At 50.1% G+C, this 18657-nt stretch overlaps 1 protein-coding gene across 1 annotated transcript in view; it reads left to right on the top strand.

Annotated features, from left to right (window-relative positions):
* Window positions 1-2426: 2426 nt before the first annotated feature.
* The window catches only part of LOC116546310 (transmembrane protein 161A), a gene marked incomplete at its 3' end in the record, with an annotated part of 18451 nt that continues 2220 nt past the window's right edge, over window positions 2427-18657 (top strand). Inside the window, exons 1-6 of the mRNA XM_032272620.1 lie at window positions 2427-2498; window positions 6284-6387; window positions 8272-8352; window positions 8738-8835; window positions 8985-9141; window positions 11240-11391. Of these exons, the coding sequence (XP_032128511.1) occupies window positions 2496-2498; window positions 6284-6387; window positions 8272-8352; window positions 8738-8835; window positions 8985-9141; window positions 11240-11391 (595 nt within the window). The remainder of the gene's footprint in view (window positions 2499-6283; window positions 6388-8271; window positions 8353-8737; window positions 8836-8984; window positions 9142-11239; window positions 11392-18657) is intronic.

Genomic DNA, 18657 nt, shown 5'->3' with positions numbered 1-18657 from the left:
TCAGGCTGGTCCTGAACCTCCTGGGCTCAAACGATCCACCTGTCTCGGCCTCCCAAAATGATGGGATTACAGGCATGAGCCACCACACCACCATATTTTTTATTTTTATTTCATTTATTTTTATTTGAGACGGAGTCTTGTTCTGTTGCTTAGGCTGGAGAGCAGTAGCAGGATCTCAGCTCGCTGCAGCCTCACCTCCTGGGTTCAAGTGATTCTCCTGCCTCAGCCTCCCGAGTAGCTGGTATTACAGGTGTGCGCCACCACGACCGGCTAATTTTTGTATTTTAGCAGAGACAGAGTTTCCCTATGTTATTGGGGCTGGTCTCAAACTCCTGACTCAAGTGATCTGCCCACCTCAGCCCCACGAAGGGCTGGGATGCAGGCGTGAGCCACCACACCCAGCCTATTTTTTGGCTTTTGAATAGAGACTGAGTCTCGCTTTGTTTCCTGGGCTGGTCTCCAACTCAAGCCATCGTCCCACCTGGGCCTCCCAAAGTTCTGCGTTTACAGATGTGAGCCAATGTGCCCAGCCACTAAACTATTCTAAACACACCCACAGACAAGGACACCACGGTTGTGAACCAGGGTCAGTGTCACTGTTAGAGGGGCCCCAGGTCTCCTAGGAGCTGTCACCGCCTAGGAGAACTTGTAGGGAAAGTGGCTCAGGCACAAATATGGTGGTGGGAGGTAAAGCACTACGGCCACTGTGGGAGATCTGAGAGATGCATTTTCAAGACCTCCACAGGTACCTCATGCCTGTAATCCCAGCACCTTGTGAGGCTGAGGCGGGCAGATCACCTGAGGTCAGGAGTTCGAGACCAGCCTGGCCAGCTTGGTGAAACCCCATCTCTACTACAAATATAAAAATTAGCTGGGGGTGGTGGCACATGCCTGTAATCCCAGCTACTTAGGAGGCTGAGGCAGAAGAATCACTTGAACCTGGGAGGCAGAGGTTACAGTGAGCCGAGATTGCACCGCTGCACTCCAGCCTGGGCAACAGGACAAAAACTGTCTCTAAAATGAAATAAAATATCACCCCTGTGATCCCAGCACTTTGGGACCCCAAGGCGGGAGGACCACTTGAGCTCAGGCATAAGAGACCACCCTTGGCCACAAAGCGAGACCCCCATCTCTTATTTAAAAAATAAGTAATGCAGGCCAGGTGCGGTGGCTCACACCTATAATCACACTTTGGGAGGCTGAGGAGGGCAGATCACCTGAGATCGGGATTTTGAGACCGGCCTGATCAACATGGTGAAACCTGGTCTCAACTAAAAATACAAAATTAACTGGGCGTGGTGGTGTGTGCCTGTAATCCCAGCTACTCGGGAGGCTGAGGCAGGAGAATTGCTTGAACCTGGGAGGCGGAGGTTGTGGTGAGCTGAGATCACGCCATTGCACTCCAGCCTGGGCAACAAAAGTGAAACACCATCTCAAAAAAAAAAAAAAATTAAAACATAAATACATAATAAAATGTAAAAATGCAAAGGCAATCGATTACACGGGCCCCATGCACAGGAACCCACCCCCCTAAAGATGCTCATTTGGTCATACCCAATACACATCCACACTCAGACAGACATACTCATTTACAGAAAGACAAATGGCAAAACCCAGGCATGTACACCAGAAGCCCTTTCTTCCTAGCCGTGAAATAAAGACCATCAGATCCCTGAAACTAACATTTGGTCCTTGATCCAGCCATGCCTGAAGCTGACCCTCCAGCTACTGTTTTCTGACACATGAGCCAAAAACTTCCCTTTTTTGCTTGAACCTATTTTAATTGATATTTTGTGGAGCACAGCCAGAGTCCTGGCTGATAGAGATGAATAAGGCACTTGCCAGGTGACAATAATTGAGGCAATTTTTTTTTTTTGGTTTTGTTTTGTTTTTATTTTAAGATTGAGGCATTCTTGAATGTATTGCAAAATGTAGGATATTTACAAAGGCCTGGAGGTAAGAGAGCATGGTGGTGCAAACTGTACTTTAGGGTGCACAATAGTGCTAGCAATAGATTCAGGGGTCTGAATTCAGTCTGAGTACTTAGTCTACTTAGAACTTAGGAGCACTAAGGAATATTAAGTACTTAGGAGTACTTTGTCTACTAAGTGGGAGCCATTGAATGTTCTTGATGTTGGGGGAAGTTCTACTCTCAGAGATGTCCCTTAGGAGACAGTGCGTGAGAATAAATGCTCTCGCTGCAAACCTTTGCGATAAGTGTAGGTAAGAGAAGACTGAGCCTTAAGAGAGGTCGGCCACTTAGGCTTCCCAGGCACAATCTTGACTTTGAGCTCAGAACCAGTGGATCTGAACTACCATTTCCGGCATGCAACGCGAGTGACCTCCTCGTCCCTGATGATTTGCCGGCTCAAAAGACGCTGATTGGTTACACCGGATGCTCGTCAGACAAGAGTCGGGCTCTAATTGGTCGAGTTCCCGCAGAGAGCCCGGAGCCCCAGGCCGGTGGGTCCGTGCACCGCGCTCCAGCACGCGTCATGGTGAGCTAGCGTCTCGCGAAGTGGGGGGCTCTGCAGGGCCGGGGCCCAGCCGAGGCGGTCCAGAGAGATAATGAGGGAATGGGGTCTCTTTTTGGGGATTAGAGGCTCTGAGGGATTCGGCTGCACGCTGAAGGCCGTGTGTCCCTCTCTGGGGGCCCTGCTCTCGGGGCAGGACCCCCGAGGGAGTCGGCGGGGGTCGTACCGAGGGGACTGGAAGTCCCTAAGCGTTCTGTGGAAACCTTTTAGGGACCTGGCGTCCTGCTGAGGGGTCGTGGTCCCACAGAGAGGACTGGGGACCCCAGCACATTTGGAGCCTTGCTAAGGTGGCGTGGGGTCCAGTCTGGGGACGGGGGTCCTGCAGGAGCGTGGTGGCCGTGCCGACCGTCGGGGGTCCCTGCTGTATCGGGGTGTGTGTAATGGGCAGGGGAAGCCGTGGGAGGTGAACCCAGGAGGTCTGGGTGGCCTCAGGGCGAGCAAGGGTCTCAGAGTGGGAGACAGGACAGTTGGAACCTTCAGGACTCACGCGGCTCTGGGTCCACCCATTGAGTGTGTTCTTAAAACAGCCCAGCCCGGGGGGGCCAGGCTGGTGCCGGGAGATGGGGGACTCCCGCAACCCTGACAGGACCGGCCTGGGCAGAGAGAGGGGACGTGAAACTAGAGGGTCCCTGCCTGGGACCACCCTGAGGTGGGGCGCTGGAGACCGCTCTGAAGGAAGGGAACTGAAGGCCGGGATTGTTGAAAGCGGGGCGTCGTCCCAGGCGGAGGTGCGGGATGCTGGAGGAGATGAGGGCACGGGCTCTTTGGAAGTAGATGGAGGGAGGCTGCACTGATTTTAGCAGGGTTCTTGGAGTCGAAGATCATAAATCCAGTGAAGGGGAAAGAAGGAGCTGATGGAAGACTCCAGAAAACCTTTGGCGATGTCTGCAGAGCTCTGACTCTGAGATAGGAGACTGGCTGGAGGGCAGGGTTGTCAGAACATCCCTGGACAGACCCCTGGGAGGCTTAGATGGAGAGATGCACCCCTCCACGTTTTCCTTAGGGGGGTTTGGGGAGTATTGGGGTCATTGATGAAGAGCCAGCAGGTCTAGGAAGACCTCTGAGACTCCATTGGTTGGGCGCAGGGAGGGCTGAGGAGAGAGCTGGGCCGTGGGGAGGTGGAGGGGTGCTTTCCAGCTGGGCCTGCAGGGTGCAGATCAAGTTAGGTGCTGACTGTGAGATTGGGAAGGGCCCGAATCACCTGGAGGGGTATGGGATGGTGGGCAGTTGTTGGGGCCTCCCAGGAGAGCCTGGAGGAGTCTGCTGATTGAGCTCAGCAGAGAGGTCTGGGCTGGAGGTGTCGCTTTGCTGAGGTTGTGATGGGCTGGTTGATTGGGTGGTTAAAACCCTGGCAGGTCACAGGTGAGAGGCCCCAGAGGGAGGAGAAAAAGACTGGGAGGCCCTGGGGAGGAGGGGGCAGGGGGAAGGGTGGGGCTTTGACAGCCCTGGCCCACTAGCTTACAGGGGCCCAGGGACTGGCACTCATGGTCCTTAAGTGCCAGCCAGCCAGTCTGCACCGAGGTCCTGAGCAGGGCGAGCAATGAGGATTTAGAGAAAGGTGGTGCATCAACCTCATTAGTGAAAAAATATTTCGGGTCTGTTTACAAGTCACAGGCATGGAGAAAATGTCCCATTAGTCCGTTATTTATTACTTTGTTTTGAGATGGAGTCCCACTCTGTTGCCCAGGCTGGAGTACAGTGGCGCAATCTCGGCTCACTGCAACCTCTGCCTCTGGGTTCAAGAAATTCTGCTGCCTCAGCCTCCCGAGTAGCTGGGATGACAGGCATGCGCCACCATGCCTGGCTAATTTTTGTATTTTTAGTAGAGTCAAGGTTTCACCATGTTAGCCAGGCTGGTCTCGAACTCCTGACCTCAAGTAATCATCAGCTCGCCTTGGCCTCCCAACATGCTGGGATTACAGCAGTCATTTTGAATTACCTCGTTAGGTGTGGTATCCATCTCATTAGGATTTTTCCACCTAAATTTAGCTTATTTATGCCTGATTAAAGGATTATTTTAATAATTAATTTTACTATTAAATAATCTTTATTTCATTTTGATTATACTACCAGAATACTAGTAGACAGTTCTCCTGAGCATATAATTTTACGTAATTTTGTGATTACTGGCAGCAAATGGGTATTTACTGCATTCAAGCAGGAAAACCCAGCTTCACCACAGACTGATTCTTCTAAAACGTTTAAAAATAAGTATATGAAAATGTGTTCTGAATTAAGAACTGGGTGAGAAAATTCCTAATTAAAAAAGTCATAGCTGGGTGTGTTGGTGCATGGCTGTAGTCCTAGCTACTCGGTGGGCTGAGAGGGAGGATCACTTGAGCCCAGGAGTTTGAGACCAGCCTGGGCAACAGCAAAGACCCCATCTCTAAACATAAAAATAAAAAAAGCCGGGACACAGTGGCTCACGCTTGTAATCCCAACACTTTGGGAGGCCACGGCAGGAGGACTGCTTGAGCTTAGGAATTCAAGGCCAGCCTGAGCAATATGGAGAAATCCTATCTCTATAAAATAGACAAAAATTAGCTGGGCGTGGTGGTGGGTTCCTGTAATCCCATATACTAGGGAGGCTGATGTGGGAGAATCACTTGAGCCCGGGGAGGCTGAGGCTGCAGTGGGGATCCTAGCATGCCACTGTACTCCAGCCTGGGTGACAGAGCAAGAACCTGTTCTTACCACCACCCCTCCCACCCCCCCCCCACCTAAAAACAAACAAACAAAAACAAACCCAGAAATAAAAATGAATAAATAGGCCTGGAACAGTGGCTCATGCCTGGAATCCCAGCACTTTGGGAGGCAGAGGGGGATCACCTGAGGTCGGGAGTTGGAGACCAGCCTGACCAACATGGAGAAACCCCATCTCAACTAAAAGTACAAAACTAGCTGGGCGTGGTGGCGCATGCCTGTAATCCCAGCTACTTGTGAGGCTGAGGCAGCAGAATCGCTTGAACTCCGGAGGCGGGGATTGCAGTGAGCTGAGATCGTGCCATTGCACTCCAGCCTGGGCAACAAAACTGAAACTCCATCTCAAAAATAAATAAATAAATAAGGTCACCCCACTCAGACATGTAAGTCTTTACACCAAAACAGGTGGTGGCCGGGAGTGTAGATGCCCTTTCAAGGAGGTTAATTACAGAGGGAGGGAGGGGGAGGAGGGTGATGGGACCATCAGGGATCATTTAAGGTCGGAGACACTCAGGGGAAAGAACTACCAGGGTGAAGGAGAAAGCAGGAAGCGCAGCCGAGACGCAGTGGCTTTCCTGGGCGGGACTGCGGAGTGCAGGAGGCGCTGGGAGCCGCTTTCACTGAATGTGGCGGGCTCGTGGTTAGGGCTGGAAGGTGATGGTGAAGAATACAGGAGGCTACACAGGAAGCACCCATTTCCAGATGAGCAAACTGAGACTCCGGGAAATCAATATTATACCTGAATCCACAGTGGAGGTGGGAGGCGAACCCCATGATCTCCACCTCCCTACACTCCAGCTAGCTGGTGGTGGTGGTGAGGGGCGCTGATCTCTGACGAGGGAGGGCAGGGCCAGGCTACGTGAGGGGAGCTCCCAGGGTTGAGTCGAGGCTCACCCCAGGACCCTACCCTAAGAAGCCGCGAGAGCCAAAGAGGCTCGCCCTTCCCCCATCGGGCCTGGCTTCTCTATAAATAGCCTGGGTTCCTAGGGAGGGAGGGAGCTTGTGACCCTCTGGCAGGTGCCGCTAGTCGTGTCCCCTCCCCCCAGGCGGTCCTCGGAGTGCAGCTGGTGGTGACCCTGCTCACCGCCACCCTCATGCACAGGCTGGCGCCGCACTGCTCCTTCGCGCGCTGGCTGCTCTGCAACGGCAGGTGAGCCCCGCCCCTGCGGTGGGAGGGGCCCGCGGAGCCACGCCCCCTCTGGGTCCCCACGCCCGCCTCACGTTGCACAGCCTTGATTTTGGTTGGTGGGTGGTGGCGGGTAAAGCGCTGTTGAGGTGTAACTGAAGTACAACAAACCGCATATAATTTGTTTTTTCTTTTTCTTTTTCGAGGCAGGGTACTCGCTCTGTTGCCCAGTCTGGAGTGCAGTGACCTGATCATAGCTCACTGCAGCCTCTACCTCCTGGGCTCAAGTGACCCTCCTGCCTCAACCTCCTGAGTAGCTGAGACTACAGGTGTGCACCACGGCGTCCAGACAACTTTTAAATTTTTTTTTTTTTTTTTTTTTTTTTTTTTTGAGAGACGGAGTTTCACTCATGCTACCCAGGCTGGAGTGCAATGGCGCGATCTCGGCTCACCGCAACCTCCGCCTCCTGGGTTCAGGCAATTCTTCTGCCTCAGCCTCCTGAGTAGCTGGGATTACAGGCACGCGCCACCATGCCCAGCTAATTTTTTGTATTTTTAGTAGAGACGGGGTTTCACCATGTTGACCAGGATGGTCTTGATCTCTTGACCTCGTGATCCACCCGCCTCAGCCTCCCAAAGTACTGGGATTACAGGCTTGAGCCACCGCGCCCGGCAAATTTTTTAATAGATATGTGGGTCTTGCTAAGTTGTGCAGTTGCTGAAACTCATGGGTTCAAGAGATTCTCCCGCTTGGGCCTCCCAAAGTGCTGGGATTACAGGCGTGAGCCCCAGTGCCTGGCACAAACATTATATATTTGAAGTGCACAGTTGGACCCGTTTTGACAGATGTACACATGGTGGAACCATCACCACACTGCCCACATCCTCACTCCTCCTGCCTCCCTGTAACCCAGCCTTCCTTTCACCCCTGCACCTGCTAGAGATCACCTGCTCCAGTTTTTGTCCTTGTGTGGGTCTCTGATGCTTTCTGAGAATCTGGTGAAAACTGAATTCCCTCCTGAGAAAAACGTTCATGACAAAAGCAAGGGCAGAAAACCAGTCAGGCCTGATACATGACGGCCCAGGCCCATAATCACAGCACTGAGGGAAGCGGAGGTGGGAGGGTCACTTGACCCAGGAGTTTAAGACCAGCCTGAGCAACATGGCAAGTCCCCGTCTCTACCAAAATATTTAAAAATTAGCCAGGTATGGTGGCTCACACCTGTGATCCCAGCTAATCAGGAGGCTGAGGCGGGAGGATCGATTGAGCCCAGAAGGTCAAGTCTGTAGTGAGTGAGATGGCAGCACTGTACTCCAGCCTGGGCGACAGAGCAAGGCCTTGTCTCAAAAACAACAAAAATGGCTGGGCGCTGTGGCTCACACCTGTAATCCCAGCACTTTGGGAAGCCAAGGCCAGTGGATCACTTGAGGTCAGGAGTTTGAGACCAACCAGCCTGACCAACATAGTGAAATCCTGTCTTTACTAAAAATACAAAAATTACCTGGGCATGTTGGTGCTGTGCCTATAGTCCCAGCTTCTCAGGAGGCTGAGGCAGGAGAATCACTTGAACCCGGGAAGTAGAGGCTGCAGTGAGCCAAGATCATGCCGCTGGGTGACAGAGTGAGACTCCGTCTCAAAAAGAAAAAGAAAAGTTGCACACACTTGCTTCCCCAGGAGAGTTAGCTAGCAGACTCAGGGGTATCCGAGGCCCCTGAGCCCACTCAGCCTAGATCTGTTGGTCTCATGATTTCCCCAGAATCTCCCTGTGCTGTAGCTGCCTTCCCCCACCTCCCGGTGTCCCCCTGGCCCAGGCCACCCTCTAACTTGAACCCCTGAATTTGAGGTTCACTGCCTCAACCTCCCAACCCCACACCTGAGCATCCCTGACTGCCTGTCGTTGCCCTCAGTCTGTTCCGATACAAGCACCCATCTGAGGAGGAGCTTCGGGCCCTGGCAGGGAAGCCGAGGCCCAGAGGCAGGAAGGAGCGGTGAGTGAGCTGGGCCCCAGCCCCAGCCTTGGGTGGGCGGCTCCTCAAGGGGCTCCGGGCTCAGGGACACAGGACCTGCCCGCCCACACTTCCGGGCACTGATCTGGGCACAGGTGAACTGGGAGACCCTAGTCCAAGGAGATGGTCACTGTCAGGTTAGCATGTTTCCTGGCAGTTTGCTCTAGCCAGTCCCATGGCAGGGGTGGGAGGAGGTGGCGGGGATGGGGGCATGGGTCAGGTGGGGGCTGGAGCACCTCCCCATGTGCAGAGGAGCCAAGGCTGTGGGAAGAGATGGTCTCCAGGCCAGCTGCTCTGAGCTCTGAGGGTGGCTGGCCCCAGTAGGATGCATGCTGACCGTCCCCCTTCCTTGTCACCATCCTCCCAGATGGGCTGATGGCCTTAGTGAGGAGAAGCCACTGTCTGTGCCCCGAGATGCCCCGTTCCAGCTGGAGACCTGCCCCCTCACAACCGTGGATGCCCTGGGTAACAGCCCAGTTCTGTCCCTAAACTCCCCTCCCTCAGCCCTGAAGGTCCCCATACTCTCATGGGGGTGGGGAGGATTTGGAGGAGGAGTGTTCCATTGTGGGGGGAGTGGGCTGGGCCCCAAGGCTGAGCAGAGTGTCCCCATGCAGTCCTGCGCTTCTTCCTGGAGTACCAGTGGTTCGTGGACTTTGCCGTGTACTCGGGCGGTGTGTACCTCTTCACTGAGGCCTACTACTATGTGCTGGGCCCAGCCAAGGAGACCAACATCGCTGTGTTCTGGTGCCTGCTCACAGTGGCCTTCTCCATGTATCCTTCCTCTCTGCTCCCTGCCAGCGGGGCAAGTGGGAGCAGGACCCCAGCTTCCCTGGCCCCACTAAACTGGTGTGGCAGTTTTCACTTCCTATGCCACAAACTTCCCAAGGGTGGTGGCATAAAGCAGCTGGTTTTATGTGCTCTGGCTCTGTGGGTGGGCAGACTGGGCTGGGCTCAGCAGGTCAGTTCATCTCTACTCCACATGGTCGTGCCCCTTGGTGGCAGTGGAAATACCAGGAGGCAAGAGAGAATGCCTTGCCCAGAGTCACCCAGTCCATCCCTGTTCCTTCTACCACATTCTCCTCATCTAAGGACATCACCAGGCCAGTCCAGAATCAGGGGCCAAGAAAGAGATGGCCCCCTTGGCAAAATTAAGTAACACACACACACACACACACACACACACACACACACACACACACACACACGTATGTATGTATGTATATGTACATATATTTGTTGTTGAGACGGGGTCTTGCTTTGTTGCCCAGGCTGGTCCTGACTGGCTTCAAGTGATTCTCCTGCCTTGGCCTCCCAAAGAGAGCAAACACATGACTTTGGGGACCCAAGTCTGAGAAAGCACAGAAAGAATGCCACTTCTGTGACTTTTGGAGAGGGAGACCTATACTGGTTCCCCAGATTCCCGTGCCTTTTTTTTTTCCTTTTTTTTTTTTTTGAGGTGGAGTTTCACTCTTGTTCCCCAGGCTGCAGTGCAGTGGCATGATTTAGGCTCACTGCAACCTCTGCCTCCCAGGTTCAAGCAATTCTCCTGCCTCAGCTTCCTAAGTAGCTGGGATTACAGGCATGTGCCACCATATCCGGCAATTTATTGTAGTTTTAGTAGAGACAGGATTTTACCATGTTGGTAAGGCTGGTCTCGAACTCCTTCCCTGAGGTGATCCACCTGCCTCAGCCTCGCAAAGTGCTGGGATTACATGTGGCCTGTATTTTTTTTTTTTTTTTTGAGAAAGGGTTTCCCTGTGTCACCCAGGCTAGAGTGCGTTGGTGCAATCAGGGCTCACAACAGTTTCAAACTCCTGGGCTTAAGTGATTCTCCCACCTCAGGCTCCCCAGTAGCTGGGACCGCAGGCGCTACCACCATGCCCAGCTAATTTTTAATTATTTTTGGTAGAGATGAGAGTCTCCCTGTGTTGCCCAAAATGGTCTTGAATTCCTGCACTCAAGGGATCCTCCTGCCTTGGCCTCCCAAAGTGCTAGGATTACAGGCATGAGCCACCACGCCTGGCCCCCATGCTGCACTTTGAGGGCAGATTGGAGATGAAGCCCTTCTATCTCTCTTGCTTTTCCAAGGGATGTGAAGCAGGTGAGGTGGATGGAAGAGGCAGGGCCACCCAGAGGGGGAGGCTGTACAGACATGGTAGCCATTGCTTTTTTTTTTTTGAGACGGAGTTTCGCTCTTGTTACCCAGGCTGGAGTGCAATGGCGCGATCTCGGCTCACCTCAACCTCCGCCTCCTGGGTTGAGGCAATTCTCCTGCCTCAGCCTCCTGAGTAGCTGGGATTATAAGCACGCGCCACCATGCCCAGCTAATTTTTTGTAGTTTTAGTAGAGACGGGGTTTCACCATGTTGACCAGGATGGTCTCGATCTCTTGACCTCGTGATCCACCCGCCTCAGCCTCCCAAAGTGCTGGGATTACAGGCTTGAGCCACCGCGCCCGGCCTTCTTTTTTTTTTTTTCTTTGAGACAGAGTCTCGCTCTGTCACCCAGGCTGAAGTGCAGTGGTACGATCTCCGCTTGCTGCAACCTCTGCCTCCCAGGTTCAAGTGATTCTCCTGCTTCAGCCTCCCAGGTAGCTGGGATTATAGACCATTTAGAAATGGTCACACCATGGTGACCATTTCTAAATGGCCACCGGTGGCCTGATGAGGCCATCTCCCACGCAGCAGGAACCCCCCAGCCCATATCCCGATCTGGCTCCAGCACCCCAAACCTGCACTCCCCTAAGTCATCCCCAAGGCCTATTTGTGCAGCAGGGCTTGTCCCTGAAGTTGTGGGGTCCCGGGCTGGGCGTGGTGAAATGCGCAGAGTGGGGCAGTGGCACCTGAGGCCTCCTTACCTCCAGCCCCCAGCAAGGCGTTCCTGACGGTGACACGGCTGTACTTCAGCTCCGAGGAGGGGGGTGAGCGCTCTGTCTGCCTCACCTTTGCCTTCCTCTTCCTGCTGCTGGCCATGCTGGTGCAGGTGGTGCGGGAGGAGACCCTCGAGCTGGGCCTGGAGCCTGGTAAGTGCAGTCCCCAAGGTGGGGCACGCAGCTGTCACTCCCTCATGTAATCTGACCAGAGTGGTTTCGGTGGCTCAGCATCCAGCACGAGTGGGCTCCCGGGGTGAAGTGGGGTGAAGGCAGTCCCCGTTAGTGACCATCTCGGCTCCTGCACCTTGTTGGGCTTTGGGGAGGAGAGGACATTCCCTTTCCCACTGTCACTGATGGACACCAATGGCTAGAGTTCTTTTTTCTTTTTTTTTTTTGAGATGGAGTTTCACTTTTGTCACCCAGGCTGGAGTGCAGTGGCTCAATCTTGGCTCTCTACAGCCTCTGCCTCCCACATTCAAATGATTCCCCTGCCTCAACCTCACAGGTAGCTGGTATTACAGGTGTGCCCCATCACACCCGACCAATTTTTGTATTTTTATAAAGATGGGGTTTCGCCGTGTTGGCCAGGCTGGTCTTGAACTGCTGACCTCAGGTGATCCACCCGCTTCAGCCTCCCAAAGTGCTGGGATTATAGGCTTGAGCCACTGTGGCTGGCCTCGTTTATTTTTTTTTTTAATTGTTAGGCCGGGCACGGTGGCTCACGCCTGTAATCCCAGCACTTTGGGAGGCCGAGGCGGGTGGATCATGAGGTCAAGAGATCGAGACCATCCTGGTCAACATGGTGAAACCCCGTCTCTACTAAAAATACAAAAAATTAGCTGGGCATGGTGGCACGTGCCTGTAATCCCAGCTACTCAGGAGGCTGAGGCAGGAGAATTGCCTGAACCCAGGAGGCAGAGGTTGCGGTGAGCCGAGATTGCACCATTGCACTCCAGCCTGGGTAACAAGAGTGAAACTCTGTCTCAAAAAAAAAAAAAAAAAAAAAATTGTTTATTTTTGTTTTTGTTTTGTTTTTTTTCTTAAAGATGGGGTTTCACCATGTTGGTCAGGCTGGTCTTGAACTCCCGACCTCAGGTGATCTGCCCGCCTTGGCCTCCAAAGTGCTTGGATTACAGGCGTAAGCCACTATGCCCGGCCTGTTTGTTTATTTTTGATCTGCCCGCCTCAGCCTCCCAAAGTTCTGGTATTACAGGTGTCTGAGCCACCGTGCCCAGCCTCTTAAATGATGCTTTTAACACATAATTGGGACCTCATCACTTCTCTGCCTGGCACCATATTCTCTGGGTTTAAGGAGAAAGAGCATAGTCCTCACCGTGGCCCACATGACCCTGCTGACTCCTGGAGTTTTACCTTCTCCAATTCTCCCTGCCTTTCAGTTTTTAAAATTATATATGTTTGATATATACAAAGAAGATGTGCATGTCAATTATAAAGCAAAATAATAATATGAGTACCTGCAAACCTACCCTCATATAAGTAGGTGGGGTAGTGACTGCAGCCATCTCCCAGAGGGGCAGTAAGGTTTAAATGAATCAAGATCCATGGATGGGGCTTGATTTTTTGCCAACCTAGCCCTTGTCATGTGGAATGATGCCCTGTGTGGCCTGAACATGCATTTCTCTGATTACCAGGGAAGTTGAGCACCTGTTTCTTCGTAATTCACGTCTCTCCTATGAAGTTTATTTGAAATGCCTGTTCAAGTTGTTGCCCATGTTTGTATCTTTTTTTCTTTGAATTTTTATTCATTGTGGTGAAATAGACGAAACATAAAATTCACCATGGTAACAATGTTTAAACGTGTGGCCCAGTGGAATTAACTATATTTAGATTGTTGTGCAACCACCACCACGGTCCATCTCCACAACTCTTTCATCTTGCGAAACAGACACGCCATCCCATTAAACACTAACTCCCTGTTCCTCCTCCTGCAGCCCCCGGCACCCAACATTTTACTTCCTGTCTCTGTGAATGTGACCACTCTAGCTTCCTCATATAAGTGGCATCATACAGTATTTGTCCTTTGGTGACCGGCTCATTTCACTCACCACAATGTCGTCAAAGTGCACCATGTTGTAGCAGGGGTTAGAATGGGTTTTTTTCTTCTTTGAGACAGGATCTCACTCTGTGGCCTAGGCTGGAGTGCAGTGGTACAATCATAACTCGCTGCAGCCTTGACCTTCGGAACTCAAGCAATCCTCCCACCTCAGCCTTTAAAGTAGCTGGGACCACAGGCACGTGCCACCACGCCTAGCTAATTTTTTATTTTTGTCCCAAAAGCGGCAGGTGGGAATCCTGAATGTCGGGCTACCAGGGGACTGGGAGCGCCCCGGAATGCTCAATTTTTTTTTTTGAGACAGAGTTTCGCTCTTGTTACCCAGGCTGGAGTGCAATGGCGCGATCTCGGCTCACCGCAACCTCCGCCTCCCGGGTTCAGGCAATTCTCCTGCCTCAGCCTCCTGAGTAGCTGGGATTACAGGCACACGCCACCATGCCCAGCTAATTTTTTGTAGTTTTAGTAGAGACGGGGTTTCACCATGTTGACCAGGATGGTCTCGATCTCTTGACCTCGTGATCCACCCGCCTTGGCCTCCCAAAGTGCTGGGATTACAGGCTTGAGCCACCGCGCCCGGCCTCAACTTTTTTTTGAGACGGAGTCTCACACTGTCACCCAGGCTATAGTGCAGTGGTGTGATCTCGGCTCACTGAAACCTCCACCTCCTGGGTTCAAGCAATTCTGCTTCAGCCTCCCGAGTAGCTGGGACTACAGGCATGTGCCACCATGCCCAGCTAATTTTTTTTTTTTTTTAAGACGGGGTTTCACCATGTTGGTGAGGCTGGTCTTGAACTCCCGGCCTCGGGTGATCTGCCCACCTTGGCCTCCAAAGTGCTTGGATTATAGGTGTGAGCCACCACGCCTGGCCATCCAGCTAATTTTTTTGTATTTTTAATAGAGACAGGTTTTCACCATGTTGGCCAGGATGGTCTCGATCTCCTGACCTCCTGATCCTCCTGCCTTGGCCTCTCAAACGCTGGGGCCTGGCCTGTTTTACTTTATTTATTTATTTTAGAGATGGGGTTTCACCATGTTGGTCAGGCTGGTCTCGAACTCCTGACCTTGTGATCCACCTGCCTCAGCCTCCCAAAGTGCTGGGATTACAGGCATGAGCCACCACGCCCAGCCTTTATTTTTGAAATGGAGTCTTACTCTGTCACCCAGGCTGGAGTGCAGTGATGTGATCTCGGCTCACTGTAACCTCTGCCTCCCAGGTTCACATGATTCTCCTGCCTCAGCCTCCCGAGTAGCTGAGATTACAGACGCACATCACCATGCCCAACTAATTTTTCTTTTCTTTTCTTTTTTTTTTTTATTTTTTTTGAGACGGAGTTTCACTCTTGTTAACCCAGGCTGGAGTGCAATGGCACAATCTCAGCTCACCGCAACCTCCGCCTCCTGGGTTCAGGCAATTCTCCTGCCTCAACCTCCTCAGTAGCTGGGATTACAGGCATGCGCCACCATGCCCAGCTAATGTTTTTTTTTGTATTTTTAGGAGAGACGGGGTTTCACCATGTTGACCAGGATGGTCTTGATCTCCTGACCTCGTGATCCACCTGCCTCTGCCTCCCAAAGTGCTGGGATTACAGGCTTGAGCCACCGCGCCCGGCTTGTTTGTGTTTTTTTAGACAGTCTCTCTCTGTCACCCAGGCTGGAGTGATCTTGGCTCACTGCAACCTCCATCTCCCAGGTTCAAGTGATTTTCTTGCCTCAGCCTCCCAAGTAGTTGAGATTACAAGTGCACACCATCACACCTGGCTAATTTTTGTATTTTTAGTAGAGACAGGGTTTAGCCATGTTGGTCAGACTAGTCTTGAACTCCTGACCTCAGGTGATATACCCATCTCAGCCTCCCTAAATGCTGGGATTACAGGCGCCTGGCCACGCCCAGCTAATTTTTTTTTTTCCTTTTTCTTTTTTTTCCCCGCTGTGTTGCTAGGTTGGAGTTCAGTGACGTGATCTCGGCTCACTGCAATCTTCTGCTCCTAGGTTCAAGCAGTTCTCCTGCCTCAGTCTCTCGAGTAGCTGCGATTACAGGCATGTGTCACCACACCCAGCTAATTATTGTATTTTTATTAGAGACAGTGTTTCACCATGTTGGCCAGGCTGGTCTCGAACTCTTGGACTCAAGCAATCCGCCCGCCTCAGTCTCCCAAAGTGCTGGGATTACAGGCGTGCACCACTTTGCCTGGCCCATTTTATATTTTATATTCCCAGCAGCAGTTCCTAAGTGTTCCAAATTTCTCCACGTCATCGCCGATGCTTGTTTTCTTTTTCTTTCTCCTTGACCACTATTTGCATTATTTTCTGTCTGCAGACATCCACACTTTCTTTGCTGGGCCATTGAATGTAGTTGTAAGCATCATCTCTAGTGTCTTGATGAATGGAAGCTGATTATTTTAGTTAATATTTGTCTTGGGAAATATCCTTCCCTAAAATCAAAAACTCATTCTATATTTTCTTCTACAATATTTTGACCGGGTGTGGTGGCTCACACCTGTAATCCCAGCACTTTGAGAGGCCGAGGCAGTTAGATCACCTGAGGTCAGGAGTTCGAGACCAGCCTGGCCAACAAGGTGAAACCCCATCTCTACTAAAAATACAAAAATTGCCTGGGCCTGTTGGCGGGCACGTGTAATCTCAGCTACTCCAGGAGGCTTAGGAAGGAGAATCGCTTGAACCCAGGAGGTGGAGGTTGCAGTGAGCTGAAATTGTACCACTGCACTCCAGCCTGGCGACAAGAGCAAGACTCCATCTTAAAAAAAATAAAGGCCAGGCGCAGTGGCTCACACCTGTAATCCTAGCACTTTGGGAGGCCGAGGTGGGCAGATCATGAGGTCAAGAGATCGAGACCATCCTGGCCAACATGGTAAAACCCCATCTCTACTAAAAATACAAAAATTAGGTGTGGGTGCTAGTGAATGCCTGTAGTCCCAGCTCCTCAGGAGGCTGAGGCAGGAAAACCGCTTGAACTGGGGAGGCAGAGGTTACAGTGAGCTGAGATTGTGCCACTGCACTCCAACCTGGGCGACAGAGCAAGACTCTGTCCCAAATAAATAAATTAAGTGAATTAATTTTACATTTCATATAAGCCCCTAAACTCCTCACTGACAGTGACAATTTTTGTGTTATGATGTAGGAGGCAAATTTGAGCATCTCCATGGAGTAACCTGGCTAAAGAATTGTATTTTTACTGAATTGCAGATTCTTTTTGGTTTTCTTTTGTCCTTTCTTATCCTTCTCCTTTGGTGTGGCTAAGAGCCCTGGATTTTAGAATAGTACTAGTGCACCTCCTTTTGTTTGCAGTTTCTCAGTTAGCTACTTGGCTTATCAATTTTCAGACATTTCTAATTTTATAGCATATATAGCCTTTAATGCTACACATATTTTACCAGGTCATACTTTTGTTCACCTAAGATTTTTTCTTGAGAACAAGTTTTTTTGTTTTTTTTTTTTTTGAGAAGAGCCTGTCACTCAGGCTGGAGTTCAATGGCATGATCTCAGCTCACTGCAACCTCTGCCTTCTGGGTTCAAGTGATTCTCCTGCCTCAGCCTCCCGAGTAGCTGGGATTACAGGTGCATGCCACCACACCTGGCTAATTTTTGTATTTTTAGTAGAGTTGGGGTTTCAGCATGTCAGCCAGGCTGGTCTTAAACTCCTGACCTCAGGTGATCCACCCACCTCAACCTTCCAACGTGCTGGAATTACAGGCATGAGCCACCATGCCCGGAAGTTCACCCAAGTTTTGACTGATATTTTTAATTGTTCCATTTGGGATGCTTTAACATTTCCCTTCCGATTTCTTCTTTGACCTATAGATCATTAAATATTTTAAATTTTTCAAACATAGACCTTTAAAAAATACATATTTATTTCTAGCTCAATTGCCCAAATGGTCTATATGAAATAAATTCTTTAAAATTTAATAAGATTTGCCCTATAGCCTGGAATGTGATCAGATTTTTGTGACTATTCCATGTGTTCTTGAAGGACATAGTCTGTGTTTTTTTGTTTTTCCCTTTTTTTTCACATGTTCTAATTGAAGGACATATTCCCTGGCTCTATGAGTTTAATAAATTCAAATCTCCATCTTGCCTAACCTTTTGTCTGTGACGTATCAATCAGCAGAAATTAATCTCCCTCTTGGACAACAGAGTTCTAAATTTCTCTATCCAATTCTGTCAGTGTTTTCTTTGTATATTTTGTAGTCTATTCACAAGGTGCTCACAGATTTAGAACTGCTAGATTTTCCTGGTGAATCAGGCATTTTATCATGATATATTGACCCCTTCTATCTTCTAGTACTACTTCTTAGTCTAGTTTGGCTGGTAGTAGTATAGCCTTTCTAGCTTGCTTTCTTTTGATTAGTATTTGCTGTATTTTTTTAACATCCCTTTACTTTCAACCTTCCAGTGACTTTATGTCAAGGCCTGTCATCCTTTAAAAAACATACAGCTGGATATTTTCAATGTAGTCTGACAGTCTGTGTCATTTAACTTTAAAGCTTAGTCCATTTACATTTATTGTGATTACTGACATAGTTGACTTTGTTTCTACCATCTTACTTTTTTGCTTTCTATTTGTTCTGTTGTTGCAGGTGACATTGGCTGTCATCCTAATTGTTGTTCCTTTATAGGTGATCTGTCTTAACTCCCTGGCTGCTTTGTGATTTCTTTGTTTTTGGTGTTCTGCAGTTTGACTCCATTGTGTCTAGGTATGGATTTCTTTTTATTTACATGGTTTGATACACTTTGTGTGTGTCATTCATTCTGCAAACTTCTCAACCATTTTCTTTCAGTAATTCCTTTTATTCTTCATTCCTTCTCTTCCCTTCATCTGGGGCTCTGATTTGATTTGCATTGGGCTTTCTGTTCTATCTTTCTTATCCCTTGGCCTCTCCATATTTTCCACGTACTTGTTTTTCTGAGTTGGAATCTGAGTGATTTCTTCAGATCTGCTTTCAGTTCATCAGTTCCTCCTTTGGCTGTTTCTAATTTGCTGTTTAACAACCTATTATTTCAATACTTACATTTTCCCTTTAGAAGAGTTTAATTTAGTTCCTTTGCAACTCTACCAAGTCATTGGAAGGAAGTCTCATGTCACCTGTTCTGTGATTCCAGCTTTCATCTCCTTAATCATTTGACACATAATTGACAGGGCCAATTTCTGAAGTCTTTGAGGCCTAAACTTAACTATTGTCTTTCTGTTAACTCTCCTTTATGGTGACTTGTTCCTTATGCATTTGGTGATTTTGGCTGTAAGCTCATATGAATTTGCTCCCTTTTTTTTATTTTTATTTTTAAAATTTTTTTCCACATAAAACAGATTTTTAATGTGGTTG

The sequence above is a fragment of the Sapajus apella genome, unplaced genomic scaffold (assembly GCF_009761245.1).
Source record: "Sapajus apella isolate SASKATOON/1434 unplaced genomic scaffold, GSC_monkey_1.0 scaffold758, whole genome shotgun sequence".
NCBI classification, from domain to species: Eukaryota; Metazoa; Chordata; class Mammalia; order Primates; family Cebidae; genus Sapajus; species Sapajus apella.
This window is presented reverse-complemented; position numbering and strand designations above follow the sequence as displayed.